The sequence below is a fragment of the Mytilus galloprovincialis genome, chromosome 3 (genome assembly GCF_965363235.1).
Source record: "Mytilus galloprovincialis chromosome 3, xbMytGall1.hap1.1, whole genome shotgun sequence".
Lineage (NCBI taxonomy): Eukaryota > Metazoa > Mollusca > Bivalvia > Mytilida > Mytilidae > Mytilus > Mytilus galloprovincialis.
In genome coordinates this window covers 19,535,905-19,555,859 of record NC_134840.1, presented here as the reverse complement: position 1 = coordinate 19,555,859, position 19,955 = coordinate 19,535,905, and the positions used below count along the sequence as shown (strand labels likewise).

The 19,955-nt window shown below is 31.7% G+C and overlaps 1 protein-coding gene across 5 annotated transcripts in view; it reads left to right on the top strand.

Annotated features, from left to right (window-relative positions):
• Positions 1–19,955, top strand: part of LOC143067351 (fringe glycosyltransferase-like) — a 37,526-nt gene that overhangs the window by 453 nt on the left and 17,118 nt on the right. For 2 of the 5 annotated variants that reach the window (XM_076240541.1, XM_076240540.1), the window contains exons 2-5: positions 131–223; positions 2,004–2,069; positions 11,513–11,681; positions 14,615–14,663. Coding sequence is in view for 2 of the 5 variants with exons in the window: in XM_076240540.1 (XP_076096655.1) it covers positions 11,655–11,681; positions 14,615–14,663 (76 nt within the window). In the remaining 3 variants the exon portion in view is untranslated. Of the gene's footprint in view, positions 1–130; positions 224–2,003; positions 2,070–11,512; positions 11,682–13,672; positions 13,708–14,614; positions 14,664–19,955 lie in introns of those variants that run through there. The other 3 variants (XM_076240544.1, XM_076240539.1, XM_076240543.1) reach the window with 2 other exon arrangements.

Sequence of the window (19,955 nt, the reverse complement as noted above, 5' to 3'; positions counted from 1 at the left end):
ATTTTTACCTAATAGTGATATGATAGTGGGATTTTGTATTGACAGTTTTTATGGACATTTACTTTTAGATATACCTTGGAGTATGGAACATATACCTTTGTTATACATGTATCTTTCTTTTTTGTTACAGTATCGAGAAAAACAGAGTGATTGGTTTGGTCAGCATGGTAAGAACTGACATGTGACAGTTTGCATCATGGGGGATCCTAATGGAAAATTGTGTGTAAGTAAAATAAAATCTCTTATGTCTGAGATTTTTATTTCATGTACATTAATTATAACTCATGGATCAAAGTTCTGTAGGGTATAATGTTTTTGACTTTGTCCATCAGTCCTGTTCTAGTCATCCCAACTCCTCTGAAACCACTCAACAGAATTTTATAAAACTCTGTAGATAACAAGAACAAAATATGTAGATGTGTTTATCGACAGAAAATTACGATACACTGTTTTTTCTTTCATTACAATACATTGCAATATTAAAAAAAAAAAATGTCAGATTTTTATAAATAAGCAAGTTATAATATAACTTCTGAATGAATTAAAATAAATCTTACACAATCGTCTTTGGATGCGTTATATGTGGGCACACTGTGACCATGTGATTGTTTCAAATCATCAATCATTTGATTCAAATGTCATGAATGTGGGAGATTAATAAATGATGTAAAAAAATCTGTAAACACATAAACATGATAAAGACAAGAAGAAGAATTTAAAATTTGCAAATCCAAAAACAAACAAAATTTGCAGAGTTTTCTCCAGCTGGGATGCGCTGGTTTTTATTGAGTCCTAAGTTAAATTATGACCATATTTGTTGACCATTGTAACAACTAGATATGGCTTTTTATTCCCTCTATGTCATGTGTGCGTTTTTGAAATTTGCATGTGAATATTAACAGAACTTCTCATTATTACCATGTAAATATTTTTTGTAAAAAATGCAAAATAACTTCAAAATGTATGTACACATTATACTTATGATACTTTTTTTTCTTGTAGCACAGAACCTTTACTCATTTGTTTAAATCCAAGAAATAAGATTGGTTTACTGTGGCATCAATTCTAGAAAACACCTTTTCCACTGTTAAGCTACAAGTTCCAAATATAAGAGATACTTTTGTCATCCTACTTACACCTGAAATATACTTTTATTAATTGTTGCAATGCCAATGGCGTCTTTGCAGGGTTACTCACACTAACAAAGAAATTCACTTATGTTAAATCAGGGTACTCACCATTTGACCATGACCTTAGGATGAAAGACAACAGCCAAAGCACCCTTCCTTTGCTTTTATTTTTTTTCCCCAATAATACATGTACATGTATGATTTTGTATACATTATTGTTCTTCTAAAACTTCATGCAATGAAAATAGCATGAAATATATGCTTTCAAAATGTTGCTAAACATTTCTTTGTTCATATCTCGCAAAAGTGTAATTATCTTCTTTTCATACTGGAACCATTCACATGTGCTTTGATACAATGACCATATTTCTGGCGACTACATGATGTTTGGCTAATTAAAATGATTAAAATCTTTTTGTAAGTGTTGTTATACATAACAAAAAAAGTAGAATAACAGAAATACTGAAATCCAAGAAAAATCCTACAACAACCATGACAACTGACAAAATCTAATCACCAAATTCATCAAGCAACATAATCCAACGTTAACAGTTCTCAATATAAGTTACACAATACTTTACAATTGTTAAGCACTGGTTATGTTTCATGCTATTTAAAATCCTAATAATTATAAACAACCTTGGCTTATGTAGTTAGGATTAATTTCTGCAAGCACTTAGTATAATAAACATACTGCCCTCAATTGATGGAATTCTGGGCTGGCAAACAACTGCATTCAGAAATATTAATTCAACACTTGCAACTTCTTGATAATGTTAGATTTATTTTTCTTTATTGGATATTGTACCTCAACACTTAAGACAGTATATATATTTACTACATATTTATTTTTGTATTTTTTTTCTTTTCTAGATCAGATAACACAGGATGTTACCACTGTGGTATGGCTATCAATTCATGGCATTAGTGAGCCGAAAGGTTTGTAAATATTGTAGCTTTGCCTTTTATTTTTCAACCTTTTATTTTTAATTTTGTGTTAAATGAGGTCTTAATTTCCATTTAAGTTAAATATTTCTTTACAATTATGGAAACAATGCTGAATTTTCTGTTTCCATTCTCTAACTGAAGTTTGCATCAACCAAATAATATAAAAAATGTATACACAATGCTTATTCACACAAATTTTTAATGAAGCATGAATTTGGGTACATTCACTTTTAACGTTATGGGTTTATATGTCCGTTTGATACAACCGCAAAAATAATTAAAAAAAATTTAGTTGATATTTGTTATACGTTGTTGTCATCTGCCTTGTTGAGCGTCATCCAAGACCAATGATTTCGGTATAATAACTTTAGTATGTATAAGTAAATAGAAATCTATGACCACAAAAGGAAGATTGGGATCGATTTTTAGAGTTTTGGTTCCAACAGTTTAGGAATGAGGGGCCAAAAGGGTCCAAAATTAAACTTTGTTTGATTTCATCAAAAATTGAACTATTGGGGTTCTTTGATATGCCGATTCTAATCGTTTATTTAGATTTGTGATGTCTGGGCCCCTTTATCAAATTGGTCCACATTGAGTTCAAGAGGTTCCAAAATTGAACTTTCTTTGATTTCATCAAAAATTGAATTGTTGGGGTTCTTTTTAAAATATGCTGAATCAAATCATGTATTTAGATTTTGTATATTGGACCATAGCAGGTAAATGTCCAATTTAATTTTTTTAAGTTCTAACACAACATTCATTGTGTGTCAACTAGCTATGTAGCCCAAAAATTAATTATTGTTTGTTTCCCTTTCCACGACTAACCCTGTAAAATCACTGCAACACGAAAATTTTTATTGGCAATTCTTGTCCAAATTTTTTTTTTCTATGTTGGTTTTTAGTGATATCTTTCCGATGCGTTGGTTTTTTTTTATACCTTTCTGATGCTGCAGTCATCAAACGTTTTAAATCAAAGCTTTTTTGCTTTGAAGCTTCTATATGATTTGGAATCAAGGAAAACAAACATAATGCCTTGCCACATGATTTGTGTTGTGTGCAAGGGGGATCTTAAATCTGAAGCATCTTTCAACCCACTGAGTGCACCTTGATTGGATTTGTCTTTAACCTCTGTTCCTGTTTAAAGGATAAAATCTTTTGAGTAAAAATAGTCTGAGACGTCTGAACAGGTTGAGCACAAGTCAGGAAATATATTTCCTGCTTTCAGAGAACGTCCCTGATTTCTGGTGTAAAAAAAAAGTTTAAATGTGATTTCATTTTTATGCCCCACCTACGATTGCCCCACCTACGATAGTAGAGAGGCATTATGTTTTCTGGTCTGTGCCTCCGTTCGTTCGTTCGTTAGTTCGTCCATCTGTGTGTCCGTTCGCTTCAGGTTTAAGTTTTTGGTCAAGGTAGTTTTTGAAGAATTTGAAGTCCATTCAGCTTAGTACACATGTTCCCCATGATATGATCTTTCTAATTTTAATGCCAAATTATAGTTTTGACCCAAGTTTCATGGTCCACTGAACATAGAAAATGATAGAGCAAAGTTCAGGTTAAAGTTTTTGATCTTGAGGTAGTTTTTTAACTTTAACTTTCTTAAACTATCCTGGGTTTGTACCAAACTTGGACAGAAGCTTGTTTATGATCATAAGATAGTATCCAGAACTTAATTTTGTAAAAAATTAAATTCATTTTTTCAGTATTTTTCGGGCGTCAATCAAATGTTGTCCGTGCATTAACTCATGAACCGTTCAACCAAAGCTTTTAAAATTTTAATATGTTGTTACTGACAACTAAATGAAGGTCAAGTTCAATAATGGCGATTTTGACTTTTACCGTTCAGGAGTTATGGTTCTTGAAAGATTGAAAAATGGTTTTTCCAGTCGTGTCCGTGCATTTACGCATGAACTGTTCTACCAAAGCTTCCCAAATTTTAATATGTTGTTACTGATGACAAAATGGAGGTCAAGTTCAATAATGACGATTTTGACTTTTACCGTTCAGGAGTTATGGTTCTTGAAAGACTGAAAAATGGAGTTTCCAGTCGTGTCCGTGTATTTACACATGAACTGTTCTACCAAAGCTTTCCAAATTTTAATATGTTGTTACTGATGACAAAATGGAGGTCAAGTTCAATAATGACGATTTTGACTTTTACCGTTCAGGAGTTATGGTTCTTGAAAGATTGAAAAATGGTGTTTCCAGTCGTGTCCGTGCATTTACCCATGAACTGTTCTACCAAAGCTTTCCAAATTTTAATATGTTGTTACTGATGACAAAATAGAGGTCAAGTTCAACATGTTCAATAATGACGATTTTGACTTTTACCGTTCAGGAGTTATGGTTCTTGAAAGATCGTAAAATGGCGTTTCCATTCACTTTATTGCATTTACTCATGAACCATTCAATCTAAGCTTTTCTAATTTTAATATGTTGATACTGATGACAAAATGGAGGTCAAATTTGATATTGACGATTTTCCCTTTCACTATTCATCAGTAATGGTTCTTGTGATATTGCTAGGACACAAATAAATGTTAATAAATCCGGTTTGCTGTCGTTGTGACAGCCTCTTGTTTTCCTTTTTTTTGTTCAGCCTGCGATTTACAGCAAAAGTAGGTGAGACACTGGGTTCCGCGGAACCCTTACGAATTTTTTCATTACAAATTTTATTCATCACACTATTAGTTATTGCTTTATGATATGGTACAAAAATCAACTAAAAAAATCAATTTTCTTTGCCCCCAGGTGACTTTTAATATGTTTATAGCATTGAAAAAGCTCCAAATTATCTCCCTTTGATGCAAAAATACATTTTTTTGGCATTAAAGTTGAAATATCTTTTTTAAATCATCGATGACCTATATTTTTTATTATTGTTTTCAAAAAGCTGTACATAAACTAAATACTTGTAAAATTTAAGCGATTTCTGTAATTTAGTTCTTTTTTTATTTCGATATTACCTCTTTTTCTCCTATTAGTTCAACAGTAAATAAGGACATTAACAAAAAATTATGCTTCTTTCAGAGGCAGATTGTTAGCGTAAATGAACGGTGACCCAATTTTTTTATTTCATTTTTAGCTCACCTGGCCTAAAAGGCCATGTGAGCTTTTCTCATCACTTGGCGTCCGTCGTCATCTGTTGTCGTTAACAATTTTTCAAACATCTTCTCCTCTGAAACTACTGAATGGATTTGGATGAAACTTAGCATGATAGTTCCTTAGATTATCCTGCACAAAGTGTGTACTTCGATTTTTGATCCGTCAAAAAACATGGCCGCCCTTACTTTAAATAGAACATAGGGGTCAAATGCAGTTTTTGGCTTATATCTCAAAAACGAAAGCATTTAGAGCAAATCTGACATGGGGGTAAAAATGTTCATTAGGTCAAGATCTATCAGCCCTGAAATTTTCAGACGAATCAAACAAACCATTGTTGGGTTGCTGCCACTTAATTGGTAATTTTAAGGAAATTTTGCAGTTTTTATACGACCGCAAAATTTGAAAATTTTTTCGTCGTATATTGCTATCACGTTGGCGTCGTTGTCGTCGTCCGAATACTTTTAGTTTTCGCACTCTAACTTTAGTAAAAGTGAATGGAAATCTATGAAATTTTAACACAAGGTTTATGACCACAAAAGGAAGGTTGGTATGGATTTTGGGAGTTTTGGTCCCAACATTTTAGGAATTAGGGGCCAAAAAGGGCCCAAATAAGCATTTTCTTGGTTTTTGCACAATAACTTAAGTTTAAGTAAATAGAAATCTATGAAATTTTGACACAAGGTTTATGACCACAAAAGGAAGGTTGGGATTGATTTTGGGAGTTTTGGTTCTAACAGTTTAGGAATTAGGGGCCAAAAAAGGGCCCAAATAGGCATTATTCTTGGTTTTCGCACAATAACTTTAGTTTAAGTAAATAGAAATCAATGAAATTTAAACACAATATTAATGACTACAAAAGGAAGGTTGGTATTGATTTTGGGAGTTTAGGTCCCAACAGTTTAGGAATTAGGGGCCAAAAAGGGACCCAAATAAGCATTTTTCTTGGTTTTCGCACCATAACGTTAGTATAAGTAAATAGAAATCTATGAAATTTAAACACAAGGTTTATGACCATAAAAGGAAGGTTGGTATTGATTTTGGGAGTTTTGGTCCCAACAGAATAAGGGGCCCAAAGGGTCCAAAATTAAACTTTGTTTGATTTCATCAAAATTGAATAATTGGGGTTCTTTGATATGCCGAATCTAACTGTCATGACTGTGTATGTAGATTCTTAACTTTTGGTCCCGTTTTCAAATTGGTCTACATTAAGGTCCAAAGGGTCCAAAATTAAACTTAGTTTGATTTTGACAAAAAATGAATCAGTTAGGTTCTTTGATATGCTGAATCTAAAAATGTACTTAGATTCTTGATTATTGGCCCAGTTTTCAAGTTGGTCCAAATCGGGGTCCAAAATTAAACTTTGTTTGACTTCATCAAAAATTGAATAAATGGGGTTCTTTGATATACCAAATCTAACTGTGTATGTAGATTCTTCATTTTTGGTCCTGTTTTCAAATTGGTCTACACTAAAGTCCAAAGGGTCCAAAATTAAACTGAGTCTGATTTTAACAAAAATTGAAATCTTGGGGTTCTTTGATATGCTGAATCCAAAAATGTACTTAGATTTTTTATTATGGGCCCAGTTTTCAAGTTGGTCCAAATCAGGATCTAAAATTATTATATTAAGTATTGTGCAATAGCAAGTCTTTTCAATTGCACAGTATTGCGCAATGGCAAGAAATATCTAATTGCACAATATTGTGAAATAGCAAATTTTTTTTTAATTAGAGTTATCTTTCTTTGTCCAGAATAGTAAGCAAGAAATATCTAATTGCAAAGTATTGTGCAATAGCAATTTTTTAATTGGAGTTATCTTTCTTTGTCCAGAATCAACTTAAATCTTTGTTATATACAATATACAATGTATATTCACTTTTTACTACCAACTGATAAATTAAAATAATCTTTACCATTCAGTGATAACAAGCAGTTTTTTTACATCTTAATATTTTATGATGTATTTAAATGAGTAGTTATTGTTGCAAACTCCATTAGTAATTTTAATTGAGACTAGTTTTGGAATAAGGGAAAGGGGGATGTGATTAAAAAAATTGGGTTCAATTTTTCTCATTTGAAATTTCATAAATAAAAAAGAAAATTTCTTCAAACATTTTTTTGAGAGGATTAATATTCAACAGCATAGTGAATTGCTCTAAGAGAAAACAAAAATTTTAAGTTCATTAGAACACATTCATTCTGTGTCAGAAACCTATGCTGTGTCAACTATTTAATCACAATCCAAATTTAGAGCTGAATCCAGCTTGAATGTTGTGTCCATACTTTCCCCAACCGTTCAGGGTTCAACCTCTGCGGTCGTATAAAGCTACGCCTGCTGTGGAGCATCTGGTTGGTCATTATCTTGAATATCATTATAGATAAAGATAAACTGTAAACAGCAAAAATGATCAGCAAAGTAAGATCTACAAATAAGTTAAATATGACCAAAATTGTCAATTGACCCCTTAAGGGGTTATTGTCCTTTAATGACAATTTTTTCACAATTTGTTCATCATATTTGCTAACTTTAAAAAATCTTCTCCTCTAAAACTACTCAACCAAATTCAACCAAACTTCAACTGAATGATCAGTAGGGTGTATAAAATAAAGTTTGTGTTTTATTTTCTATTTTGTCTAAAAACATGGCCGTCATGGCTAAAAATAGAACACAGGGTAAAATGCAGTTTTTGGCTTATATCTAAAAAACTCCAGCATTTAGAGCAAATAAGACTAGAAGTTAAAATATTTATTAGGTCAAGGTCTACCTGTCCTGAAATTTTCAATTTGCAATTTGCAAAAAAAATAATTTGTTGTGCTACTTCCAAAAAATAGAAAATATTCTGACCAGAAAAAAAACCATGTCCCCCTACAAGTTAAATAGTCCATGCCTAACTGTTATTAATGAAATCATTTAACTGTTTTGCTGTTATTGGAGCCCCTTGCCCCTTCTCAGCAGTGGAATAAATCCAAATCATGAATGAAGAAATTCGAAAGAATAACAATTTAATAATGTAACAATAACAATTTTATTGTTAAAATTCTTTTATTGTAACTATAATGTAATAAAAATAACGTCCTGCCCCTCTTCTTGTATGCATATTATATTAGAAGGAAACGTGTAAACATGGTAGAACTTGTATTTCTAATATTGAAGAATTGTTAGCTGTACATGTTTGCCTGGCATGGTTCAATATGTTCAATAAGGCATTGTTTACCAGGTGAGCGATTCAGGCTCTTGAGAGCCTCTTGTTCTATTAAGTATATGATAAAGTTCATTTATCATGTTTATAGAAAAATATAAAGAAATCATATATTAGAAAGAAAAAAAAGATTTATACTGGAGAGCCCCCTTAATATAAACATATTTTATTTGTAATCATCAAAGGGAATGAGACACAAGTTAAGACTTATGATGTCTTCTTTGGTATCTTTTCTTGTCTACATGAAATTTTATTTTGCTGTTATCACAGTCCAGGCAATTACTGAAAACTGTAATATTACTTTTTAGCTCACCTGGCCCGAAGGGCCAAGTGAGCTTTTCTCATCACTTGGCGTCCGGCGTCCGTCGTCCGGCGTCGTCCGTCGTCCGTCGTCCGGCGTCGTTAACTTTTACAAAAATCTTCTCCTCTGAAACTACTGGGCCAAATTTAACCAAACTTGGCCACAATCATCATTGGGGTATCTAGTTTAAAAAATGTGTTCGGTTACCCGGCCAACCAACCAAGATGGCCGCCATGGCTAAAAATAGAACATAGGGGTAAAATGCAGTTTTTGGCTTATAACTCTGAAACCGAACCATTTAGAGCAAATCTGACATGGGGTTAAATTGTTTATTAAGTCAAGATCTATCTGCCCTGAAATTTTCAGATGAATCGGACAACCGGTTGTTGGGTTGCTGCCCCTGAATTGGCAATTTTAAGGAAATTTTGCCGTTATATGGTTATTATCTTGAATATTATTATAGATAGAGATAAACTGTAAACAGCAATAATGTTCAGCAAAGTAAAATCTACAAATAAGTCAACATGACCGAAATGGTCAGTTGACCCATATAGGAGTTATTGCCCTTTATAGTCAATTTTTAACCATTTTTCGTAAATCTTAGTAATCTTTTACAAAAATCTTCTCCTCTGAAACTACTAGGCCAAATTTATCCAAACTTGGCCACAATTATCTTTGGGGTATCTAGTTTAAAAAATGTGTCCGGTGACCCGGCCAACCAACCAAGATGGCCGCCACGGCTAAAAATAGAACATAGGGGTAAAATGCAGTTTTTGGCTTATAACTTAAAAACCAAAGCATTTAGAGCAAATCTGACATGGTAAAATTGTTTATCAGGTCAAGATCTATTTACCCTGAAATTTTCAGATGAATCTGACAACCTGTTGTTGGGTTGCTGCCCCTGAATTGGTAATTTTAAGGAAATTTTACTGTTTTTGGTTATTATCTTGAAAATTATTATAGATAGAAATAAACTGTAAACAGCAATAATGTTCAGCAAAGTAAGATTTACAAATAAGTCAACATGACCGAAATGGTCAGTTGACCAATATAGGAGTTATTGCCCTTTATAGTCAATTTTTAACCATTTTTCGTAAATCTTAGTAATCTTTTACAAAAATCTTCTCCTCTGAAACTACTGGGCCAAATTAATCCAAACTTATCCACAATCATCTTTTGGTTATCTAGTTTAAAAAATGTGTCTGATGACCCGGCCATCCAACCAAGATGGCCGCCATGGCTAAAAATAGAACATAGGGGAAAAATGCAGTTTTTGGCTTATAACTCAAAAACCAAAGCCTTTAGAGCAAATCTGACAATGGTAAAATTGTTTATCAGGTCAAGATCTATTTACCCTGAAATTTTCAGATGAATCTGACAACCTGTTGTTGGGTTGCTGCCCCTGAATTGGTAATTTTAAGGAAATTTTACTGTTTTTGGTTATTATCTTGAAAATTATTATAGATAGAAATAAACTGTAAACAGCAATAATGTTCAGCAAAGTAAGATTTACAAATAAGTCAACATGACCGAAATGGTCAGTTGACCCATATAGGAGTTATTGCCCTTTATAGTCAATTTTTAACCATTTTTCGTAAATCTTAGTAATCTTTTACAAAAATCTTCTCCTCTGAAACTGATGGGCCAAATTAATCCAAACTTATCCACAATCATCTTTGGGGTATCTAGTTTAAAAAATGTGTCCGATGACCTGGCCATCCAACCAAGATGGCCGCCATGGCTAAAAATAAAACATAGGGGTAAAATGCAGTTTTTGGCTTATAACTCAAAAACCAAAGCGTTTAGAGCAAATCTGACAGGGGTTAAATTGTTTATCAGGTCAAGATCTATCTGCCCCGAAATTTTCAAATGAATCGGACAACCCGTTGTTGGGTTGCTGCCCCTGAATTGGTAATTTTAAGGAAATTTTGCTGTTTTTGGTTATTGTCTTGAATATTATTATAGATAGAGATAAACTGTAAACAGCAATAATGTTCAGCAAAGTAAGATTTACAAATAAGTCAACATGACCGAAATGGTCAATTGACCCCCTAAGGAGTTATTGTCCTTTATAGTCAATTTTCAACAATTTTTATAAAATTGTAAATTTTTACTAAAATTTTCCACTGAAACTACTGGGCCAAGTTCATTATAGATAGAGATAATTGTAAGCTGCAAGGATGTTCAGTAAAGTAAGATGTACAAACACATCACCATCACCAAAATACAATTTTGTCATGAATCCATCTGCTTCCTTTGTTTAATAGTCACATAGACCAAGGTGAGCGACACAGGCTCTTTAGAGCCTCTAGTTTATATAATATTACAAGTAAAAGTAATATTACAAAAAGTAGTAATATAATTCTTGTATTACTAAAAACTGTAATATTGTTATATTACTGAAATGTGAAATATAGTCTCTAACTAAATAAAACAGTAATATTACTAGAAAATGCCTATATTACATAGAACTGTAACATAAGGCTAAAAATCACTAATGCTGCCTTTAACTCGAGGCTGGAGACATCATGACATAGTTTTAGTATTAAATTACATGGTAAATAAAAGATGGATCAAAATCAATTTCATCACTTCTGCAAAATCAGATAGAGACGCCAGAGCAACCAAATATGGAGATGGAAAATGCTACTATAGTACTATTTTTTGTAATATTACTTTTACTTGTAATATTATATAAAAAAGTAATATTACTGTTTTCAGTAATTGCCTGGACTATATCAGCAGGTACACAACACATTTAAAAATGCTTCAGTAAATAAAATATGATGATAGGAAATACAAATTGTAAATTGTCATCTTATCCTTTTCAGGAATTCAGATTTTAAACTACTGTTATTTTGGACCTTAAATTGGGAAGTCATATTGCAATGCTAAGATTGCCCATTTGCCCATTTGTGAACAAAAATTAAAACATGTGTGGCTTCAGGACTTGATATTTAAGTAGCAGAAGATATGAAATGGCGATTGATCATGGAAAAGGTAGGCGTAAAAAATGTTTTTTAAACTATCTGCTCTGTGCAATTTTTTTTTATGAGACAAAAATTTATAAAAAACTGATAGAGGAAATAATTGTGGTATGTTGACTAAAATCCCTTTATGGCATATTAGTGGAAATAATTGAGGTATGTTGACTAAAATCCCTTTATGGCATATTACTCAAAGTATTAAAGGGTATATAACACTAAAGGGAGTTAACTCTATTAACGTCAGCTTTTAATCAAATGCTAATAGTAAAAAAAATTCGTAAGGGTTCCACGGAACCCAGTGTCTCGCCTACTTTTGCTGTTAATCGCAGACTCAACAAAATGAGGAAAAACATCAATAAAAATTTCCTTCTCGATACTGTCTGAACAGGTTGAGCACAAGTGGTGCTAGTCCCGTGTCTCTACGACTTCCGGTTCTTAAGTTTGGTATTGAAATCATATATTTGATGATTAATTGTGACCTTGGTGAACTTTGAAATTGTCCCAATTCTTTTTCTATAATGTTGTCCTTCAACTGTAGATCATTTATCATTTAACAGATTTGAGATATCTATTGTTGCTGTAGAGATAATGCAGTTTGAAGTTTTGCCAGCGGAGGCATGTATTTCTGAATCAACAAGAGCGTACCTCTTAAAATGTTTTAGAAATTGAAGAGGTTAACATAGTTCTATGTTTGACCAAATACCAAAAACATTCCATGGAAAAAACGCCAAAAATTCAATTTGAAATTTTCAAGTTTTGCATTGACTTTGTAAGTTTCATAACTTCTATTTATATAGTTGATATTGCATCATTTTTTGCACTTTATCAAATGGGGTCATCTGATATATCAAATTGAAGGTCTAAATAAACTCTACTTAAAAATGAAAATTTTAAACCCCCTTTTCATCCCAGGAGGACGAGTGGGTTCATTTAGTGCAAACATTCAAATTTCTCAGATGGTAAGGTTGTCGCATATCAAAAGAAAGAACATAAAGGTACATTTCAAATCTAAAATTGACGTCTCCCAAAAATGGGTTGGATGGGGTCATTGAGTGCAAAAAATAAATTTTCTTTTAAGATAGGGTTGTTGTATATTAAATGAAAGGTCATGATGTGTACATTGGAAATATCAAATCCCGACCTCCAAAAATTAGTTGGATAGGGTTATTAAGTGCAAAAATCAAACTTTCTAGAACATAGAGTTGTTGCATATCAAATGAAAGCTCATCTACTCTATGTTATTTATATCATAATTCCGATCTCAAAAATGTAGGCGTATGAGGTCATTAAGTGTTAAAAGTGGAAAGTTTCAGAAGGTATGCTTGTCGTATATCAAACGAAAGGTCGTACAAGGTACATTACGAAAACATCACTTTTACAGGAAAGACCTTTTAATTGTTTTACAAACAATTGAGATACTAGTTTTAATTTTTTTTTTGTCTTAAGGTGGTACCCAACACTTTCACTTAAATTAATTTGGCTTGTTTAATTTTCATAAAACTTTGCCAATGCATTTACTTTGACCCTTTAACAAAAATATAAAAATTTTTAAAAATTTTGAACCAACTGTTTTGTCAGAAAAATTACACTGGTTAGGCTTAAATTAAAATATTGTTTGTTTGCCCTTTACCGACCGACCCTATAAATTCGTTCCGACTGAAAATCTTTTATTTGTATTTACCAGCAATATTTTATTTTAATTATTTTTCGTTCCTACCGAAAATCTTATATTTGTATTTCCTGCTCAAAACTTTTTTACCGTAATCCACAGGTTTTATCTTCCCCGTATAAGGTTAAGTCCATGTGGTATCATGTGAGTGTTTGGCATGAACACTTGCATTTAGAGATTCAAAACATTTGATTGAAGTCGATGTTGAAGGTATGACGAACGTTGCCCTTTATACTTGAATTGTTAATTACATGTGTAAGATTTTATAAATTAGTTTGATCATGATGATATCAATGACAACTCAAGCTTGATACAAAATTTTGTGATGCTAAACAGAAATTCTGAATGACATGAATGATGTACATGCCTGGTAAATGTTCAAAATTTATTAAAATGAATCAGAAAATGAAAGAAACACAAATTCATGTATAAACAGAAAATGAAAAAAATATAAATTTATACAGAAAACAGATAATGAAGTTACATGAATATCTTTGAAGTATAGGAAAATTATTAAAGGAGTAGGTCCGGTAAGGACCGATTTTGGCCTCAAATTTCAGGTTCATCTGACGAAAGATTTTGACCACTTTTTAAACACTTAAGTGTCTATTTTATTTGAATTAATTAGTTTATGTGAAAGATTATAACAGATTTAGTCATTAAAAACGATCCGATTCAAGCTCAAATATGAAAAATCTACCTAATATGCCGAAAAATGTCACTTTTCAGATGGTGTTTGGTAAAAATGAAAGTGGCCGCATCCGTGTTCATCCTCAACCTTTATATATGTTATGTTATATCATAAAATACAACTTACATTTCAATATTAAGGGTGAACACGAATGCGGCCACTTTTGATTTACACGAAAACCGTCTAAAATTTAACTAAAATGCTAGAATTATGAGGATTTCAGTAATTTAGCATGACTTAATGGTGCTAGTACCAGATATATGTGCATTGTATTGTCAAAAAACAGCCCATATTTATGTAGCAGAAGCATTCTACTGTCCAATAAATAACTAAAGGTTTACATTTTAACAATTTTGTAAAACTGCTATATTTTGGGGCCAAAAAGGGGTCTTACTGAACCTACTCCTTTGTAGATTTAATTTTAAATTATAATCAATATAGTTTTACATAATAATTTTTACATAATAATAAAAGTCATTGTATATATATGCTAGATGTGCAAAATACATCCAGCTTTTATGTCATGAACAAAATGTATTGTTTCATTCTAGTACATGATAACAGTTCTATATATTCTCCTTTTCAGACCTATATATTTACAGATAATGATTCACCCATTCCAGAAAATGTTCATGGTAAGTTTTTCTATAGTCAGGTATACATGGTATATACATGTTAATGTTACATGCATGAAGTTTGAGTTAAAAATTACTGTAATTTTTTTATCTTTTTTTTTACAAATTATTTTGGGATACAATGAAATTCATGTATGCTGATAAACAAAAACATACCAAATGTAATTTATTCTTAAGCAAAATGCTTTTTATACCCCCGCTTTAAAAAAGGGGGGGTATACTGTTTTACCTCTGTCTGTCCTTCCGTCAGTCAGTCCGTCCGTCCCATGAATATTTTTCGTCGCATTTTTCTCAGGAACTACAATACAAGGATTTCTGAAATTTGGTTTCAGGATTTATCTAAGTCAGCTATACCGTGTGATGCGTTTTCAGATTGATGACTTGACAACTTCCTGTTTACCGAACACTTGTATGATTTTACACATGATAGCCAAGTTGAAAATTTTCGTCACATTTTTCTCAGGAACTACAATACAAGGATTTCTGAAATTTGCTGTCAGGGTTTATCTAAGTCAGCTATACCGTGTGATGCGTTTTCAGATTGATCACTTGACAACTTCCTGTTTACCGAACACTTGTATGATTTTACACATGATAGCCAAGTTGAAAATTTTCGTCACATTTTTCTCAGGAACTACAATTCAAGGATTTTTGAAATTTGGTTTCAGGGTTTATCTAAGTCAGCTACATGTATACCGTGTGATGCGTTTTCAGATTGATCACTTGACAACTTCCTGTTTACCGAGCACTTGTATGATTTTACACATGATAGCCAAGTTGAAAATTTTCGTCACATTTTTCTCAGGAACTACAATACAAGGATTTCTGAAATTTGGTTTCAGGATTTATATAAGTCAGCTATACCGTGTGATGCGTTTACAGATTCATCACTCGACAACTTCCTGTTTACCTAACACTTGCATATTTTTACACTATTAATATTATCCACTTGCAGTGGGGGTATCATCAGTGAGCAGTAGCTCACAGTTTCACTTGTTTCCCTTAAATTTATCATGTTTGTAAATACTTTAAAGTTAAAGGTTTATCAACAAATCAACTTCAAAGACTTTTAAATTAAAACACTATTCATGCTAATTGAAAGAAACCTTAGAATTTGCTTACAGCTTCAATTTTCAGAGAAATTACCCGCTGTTAATGTCTGTTGGGTCAATACGTTAGAGGTTTGATATGATATGTCAGCATGTTAGAGGTTTAATGATGATCATGAAAGAAGTTTAATTTCAGTACATTTTTCCAGTCAGACAAGAATGCCGTCTCTTCATTTTCCTGACTGTAATAGAACATATAAACTCTCTTTAAAGTACATCTTTGTCCTAAGGGGAGATAACCTCTTGTCTGATCATTTTGTTCCTCATCATTCAAATTGGATTAATGCCATCTTCCCTTTAAATTTATGTCTGATTGTTATAGCTTAAGGTCAGACTCGTAATCATTGTGGTATATCAATGAATCAATGATATTTCACTTCATACACATGTATGTTAGCCCCCCTTGTATTGAGGAAAGTTCTACTATTGTACAACATCCTATGCATGTGTTTAAATTTATGCTGAATTATAAACAGGTACATCCTTTTAAGTGTTGTATTTGATTAATCTTTCAGATACCCTTTGTTTTAATTTCAATAAATGCAAATTAACCATTCTTAGGGAGCTACCATTTGATTTTTATGGGGGGGGCTAGGATGAAAAATTTTGTCCTGCATTTTTTAGCTGTAATCTCTGTCCTGCCTTTTTATTTTTTCACTCTGTTTGGTCCTGCTTTTTTTTTTTTAGTTTATCTTGACTTTTTTTTACCTAAATTGTCGTCCTGACTTTTTTTTTTTGCAATTGTCTCATCCTGCTTTTTTTTTTACTCACAACTCCTGTCCTGCCTATTTTTTTCAAATTTCATCCTAGCCCCCCCCCCCCCATAAAAATCAAATGGTAGCTCCCTTAAATTGTATAGTCTAATGATAGTACAAGATTAGTTATTCTATATTGAACAAAGATACTTATCTATTGTCAGCCGTCATTGGGTAAAAACGACAATTCAAAGAATTCAACTTTATATATAACTTATATAGGACAATGGTGTAGATTAAAAATTACACCACTCCAGACCCTTTTGTTTTCCACAATTAATATTGCCAATAATTAACAAGTTCCGCGTCGAATCCAATGCCGATACCAATAGTATATTCACCTGTTACCTATTACCTTATGTGTACGTTCCGCATTTGACAGGCGCACCACCAAACAGTGTATTTAGGATTTTGATATATATACAGGTTATAATCACAGGGTTGACACTACTAAATTCAATCATTGTCAAATTGTTCCCTAGTGTAGTATTTTAATCAGTAAGACTTTCTAAGATAACAATACGAATACTAAAAATCTGGACCTAAAATAAGGCGTACAGGTACAGTTTTTAATTTGTTAGCGGGCATGACGTAAAACAGCAAATAAAAGAATTCAACTTTATTTACAATGCTGTTGATTGAAAAATACTCCATTCCAGGACCTTTTGTTTTCCTAATAATTAATATTACCAATAATTGATAAGTCCCAGGTCGACGGGTTCAAACAGAAAAATTTTGAAAGCAGAGAAAACTGTGTATCTTATAATCGGCATGACTTTATCAGATGACAATACCAATACTTTAAAAATAAAGCTTACAAAATACTTTTATGAAAATTTATACAAAAATAAGGATACTATTGGCAATGGGTGTAAACTGAGTGATTTAGAAAGAGATTTGAAAGATTTAAATTTTAATAAATTATCTGTGGATGAACAGTTGGATTTAGAAGGGGAGATAACTATTAATGAAGCTAGCATTACTTTACAGAAAATGAATAATAATAAATCACCAGGGTCAGATGGTTTTTCAACAGATTTTTTTAAGTTTTTCTGGAAGGATTTGAAAGCTTTTGTTGTGAAATCTTTAAATTATGGGTCAAACTTGGGACATTTATCAGTGACTCAAAGGCAGGGAATCATTACATGCTTACCAAAAGACAATAAACCAAGGCATTTACTCAAAAATTGGAGACCAATCTCCTTACTTAATACTGTATACAAAATTGGTTCAGGGGTTATTGCTAGTAGATTTAAAAAAGTTTTAGACAAACTGATTGATTTAGATCAAACTGGCTTTATAAGTGGGCGTTTTATTGGGGATAACATCAGATTGATTTATGATCTTTTACAATATACAGAAGAACATGATATTCCAGGTTTATTGCTTTTAATTGATTTTGAAAAAGCATTTGATTCTCTATCTTGGGACTTTTTGTTGTCAGTGTTGCAATTATTTAATTTTGGTGAATCTATTATAAACTGGGTTAAAGTATTTTATAATAATATCTCATCTGCAGTCATTCAGGGAGGAAATCTTTCAGACTTTTTTCAAATAGGACGTGGCTGTAGACAAGGGGATCCCTTATCACCCTACCTTTTTATACTTTGTGCAGAAATTTTGGCAATTAGAATACGAGGGAATAAAAATATTACTGGCATAACTGTGGCTAGGATAGAACATAAGTTATCACAGTTTGCAGATGATACTTCACTTATTCTAGATGGAAGTGAACACTCCTTAAATCAAACTTTAAATGAATTAGATTGGTATGCAAACCTCTCAGGGCTAAATATAAACCTTTCTAAAACACAGGTAGTTTGGATTGGGAGTAAAAGATACTGTAGTGACAAACTTTGTCCAAACAGAAATTTATCCTGGGGTGCAACATCTTTTAAGTTATTGGGTATTAATTTTGACGTAGATCTTGATAAAATTATTAACATCAATTATAGTGAGAGAGTTTTGCAGATAAAAAATCTAATCAAAATATGGTCTAAAAGAAATCTTACAGTAATTGGTAAAATTACAGTTGTGAAAACTCTGATTTTACCTGTCCTTAATCACCTTATAATTACATTGCCAAACCCAAATCAAGAACTTGTGAAAAAGATTAACGAGCTTATTTTTACATTTATTTGGAATTCACCTGTTCATAGAGTCAAGAAAGATCTGTTACAAAAGGATTACAGTGAAGGTGGATTGAAAATGATCAATCTTAATTCCTTCATCATAGCACTCAAATCCACATGGGTTAGAAAAATTTTTCAATCTAACAATAAATGGAAAAATATTTTATTTTCCATAATAAATCAAGAAAAATTATTTAAGTTTGGAAATGGTTATCTGTCAAACATTAAAGTAAAGATGAAAAATAAATTTTGGCAGGATGTATTCCATTCATGGGACAGTATTGTTGATAAAGAAGAAAAGAATATGTGGGAATATTTTTTGTCAAGTCCACTGTGGATGAATAATTGTATAAAAATAGAAAATAAACCTGTATTTTATAAAAACTGGTTTAATAAAGGTATATTTTTCATTAATGACATTGTATCAGATGCTGGAAAATTTTTCAGTTTAGAACATTTAGTAGAAACATTTAAAGTTGATAGAAATGTTATGAAATATAACAGCATAATTTCTGCTGTAAAGAATGCAAGAAAAGGATATGTTTTTGATAATTATAAACTAGTCACACCTTTTATTCCTTCATTTGCCAAGATTTTTTTTAAAAGCTCAAGGGGAACTAAAGACATGTATTCACTGTTAATTAAAAATAATATAGTTTCAACAGGCCAGAAAAAATGGGATCAAATTGTGAAGGTAGATGAAGAGGAATGGAAATTAATTTTCAAGTTACCTTTTAAAGTAACAAAAAATACCAAACTGCAGTGGTTACAATACAGAATAAATCAACATATTTTAGGTACAAATAAATTTTTGAATAAAATTAAGGTCACTGACAACCCAAATTGTACTTTTTGCCAAGAAGAAGTAGAAACTATTGTACATTTATTTTGGAATTGTGAGATTGTTCAAACATTCATTGATGAAATTGACTCATGGTTATTGTCAAATGGTATAAGCGTTCCATTTACCTTAAAATTTTTTCTATTTGGGGATACTACAAAATCATTTAAGGGGAATGCTGCAAATTTGATTTATATGCAGATAAAACAATATATTTTCAACTGCAAATATTTTAAGAAATCTCTATCAATGCAGGCAGTGCAAAGTAAAATAAAATCTTTATACAACACTGAAAAATTAATTGCTGTTAAAAATAAAAGAGTAGAAATTTTTGACAAAAGTTGGAATGCTTTTGCCATTCTTTTTGATGAATGATCAGATATTTTGTTTTACATTGTATATGTGTACATAAATTAGTAGAAATAGAATGGTCATATGATATATTGTTTCTAACA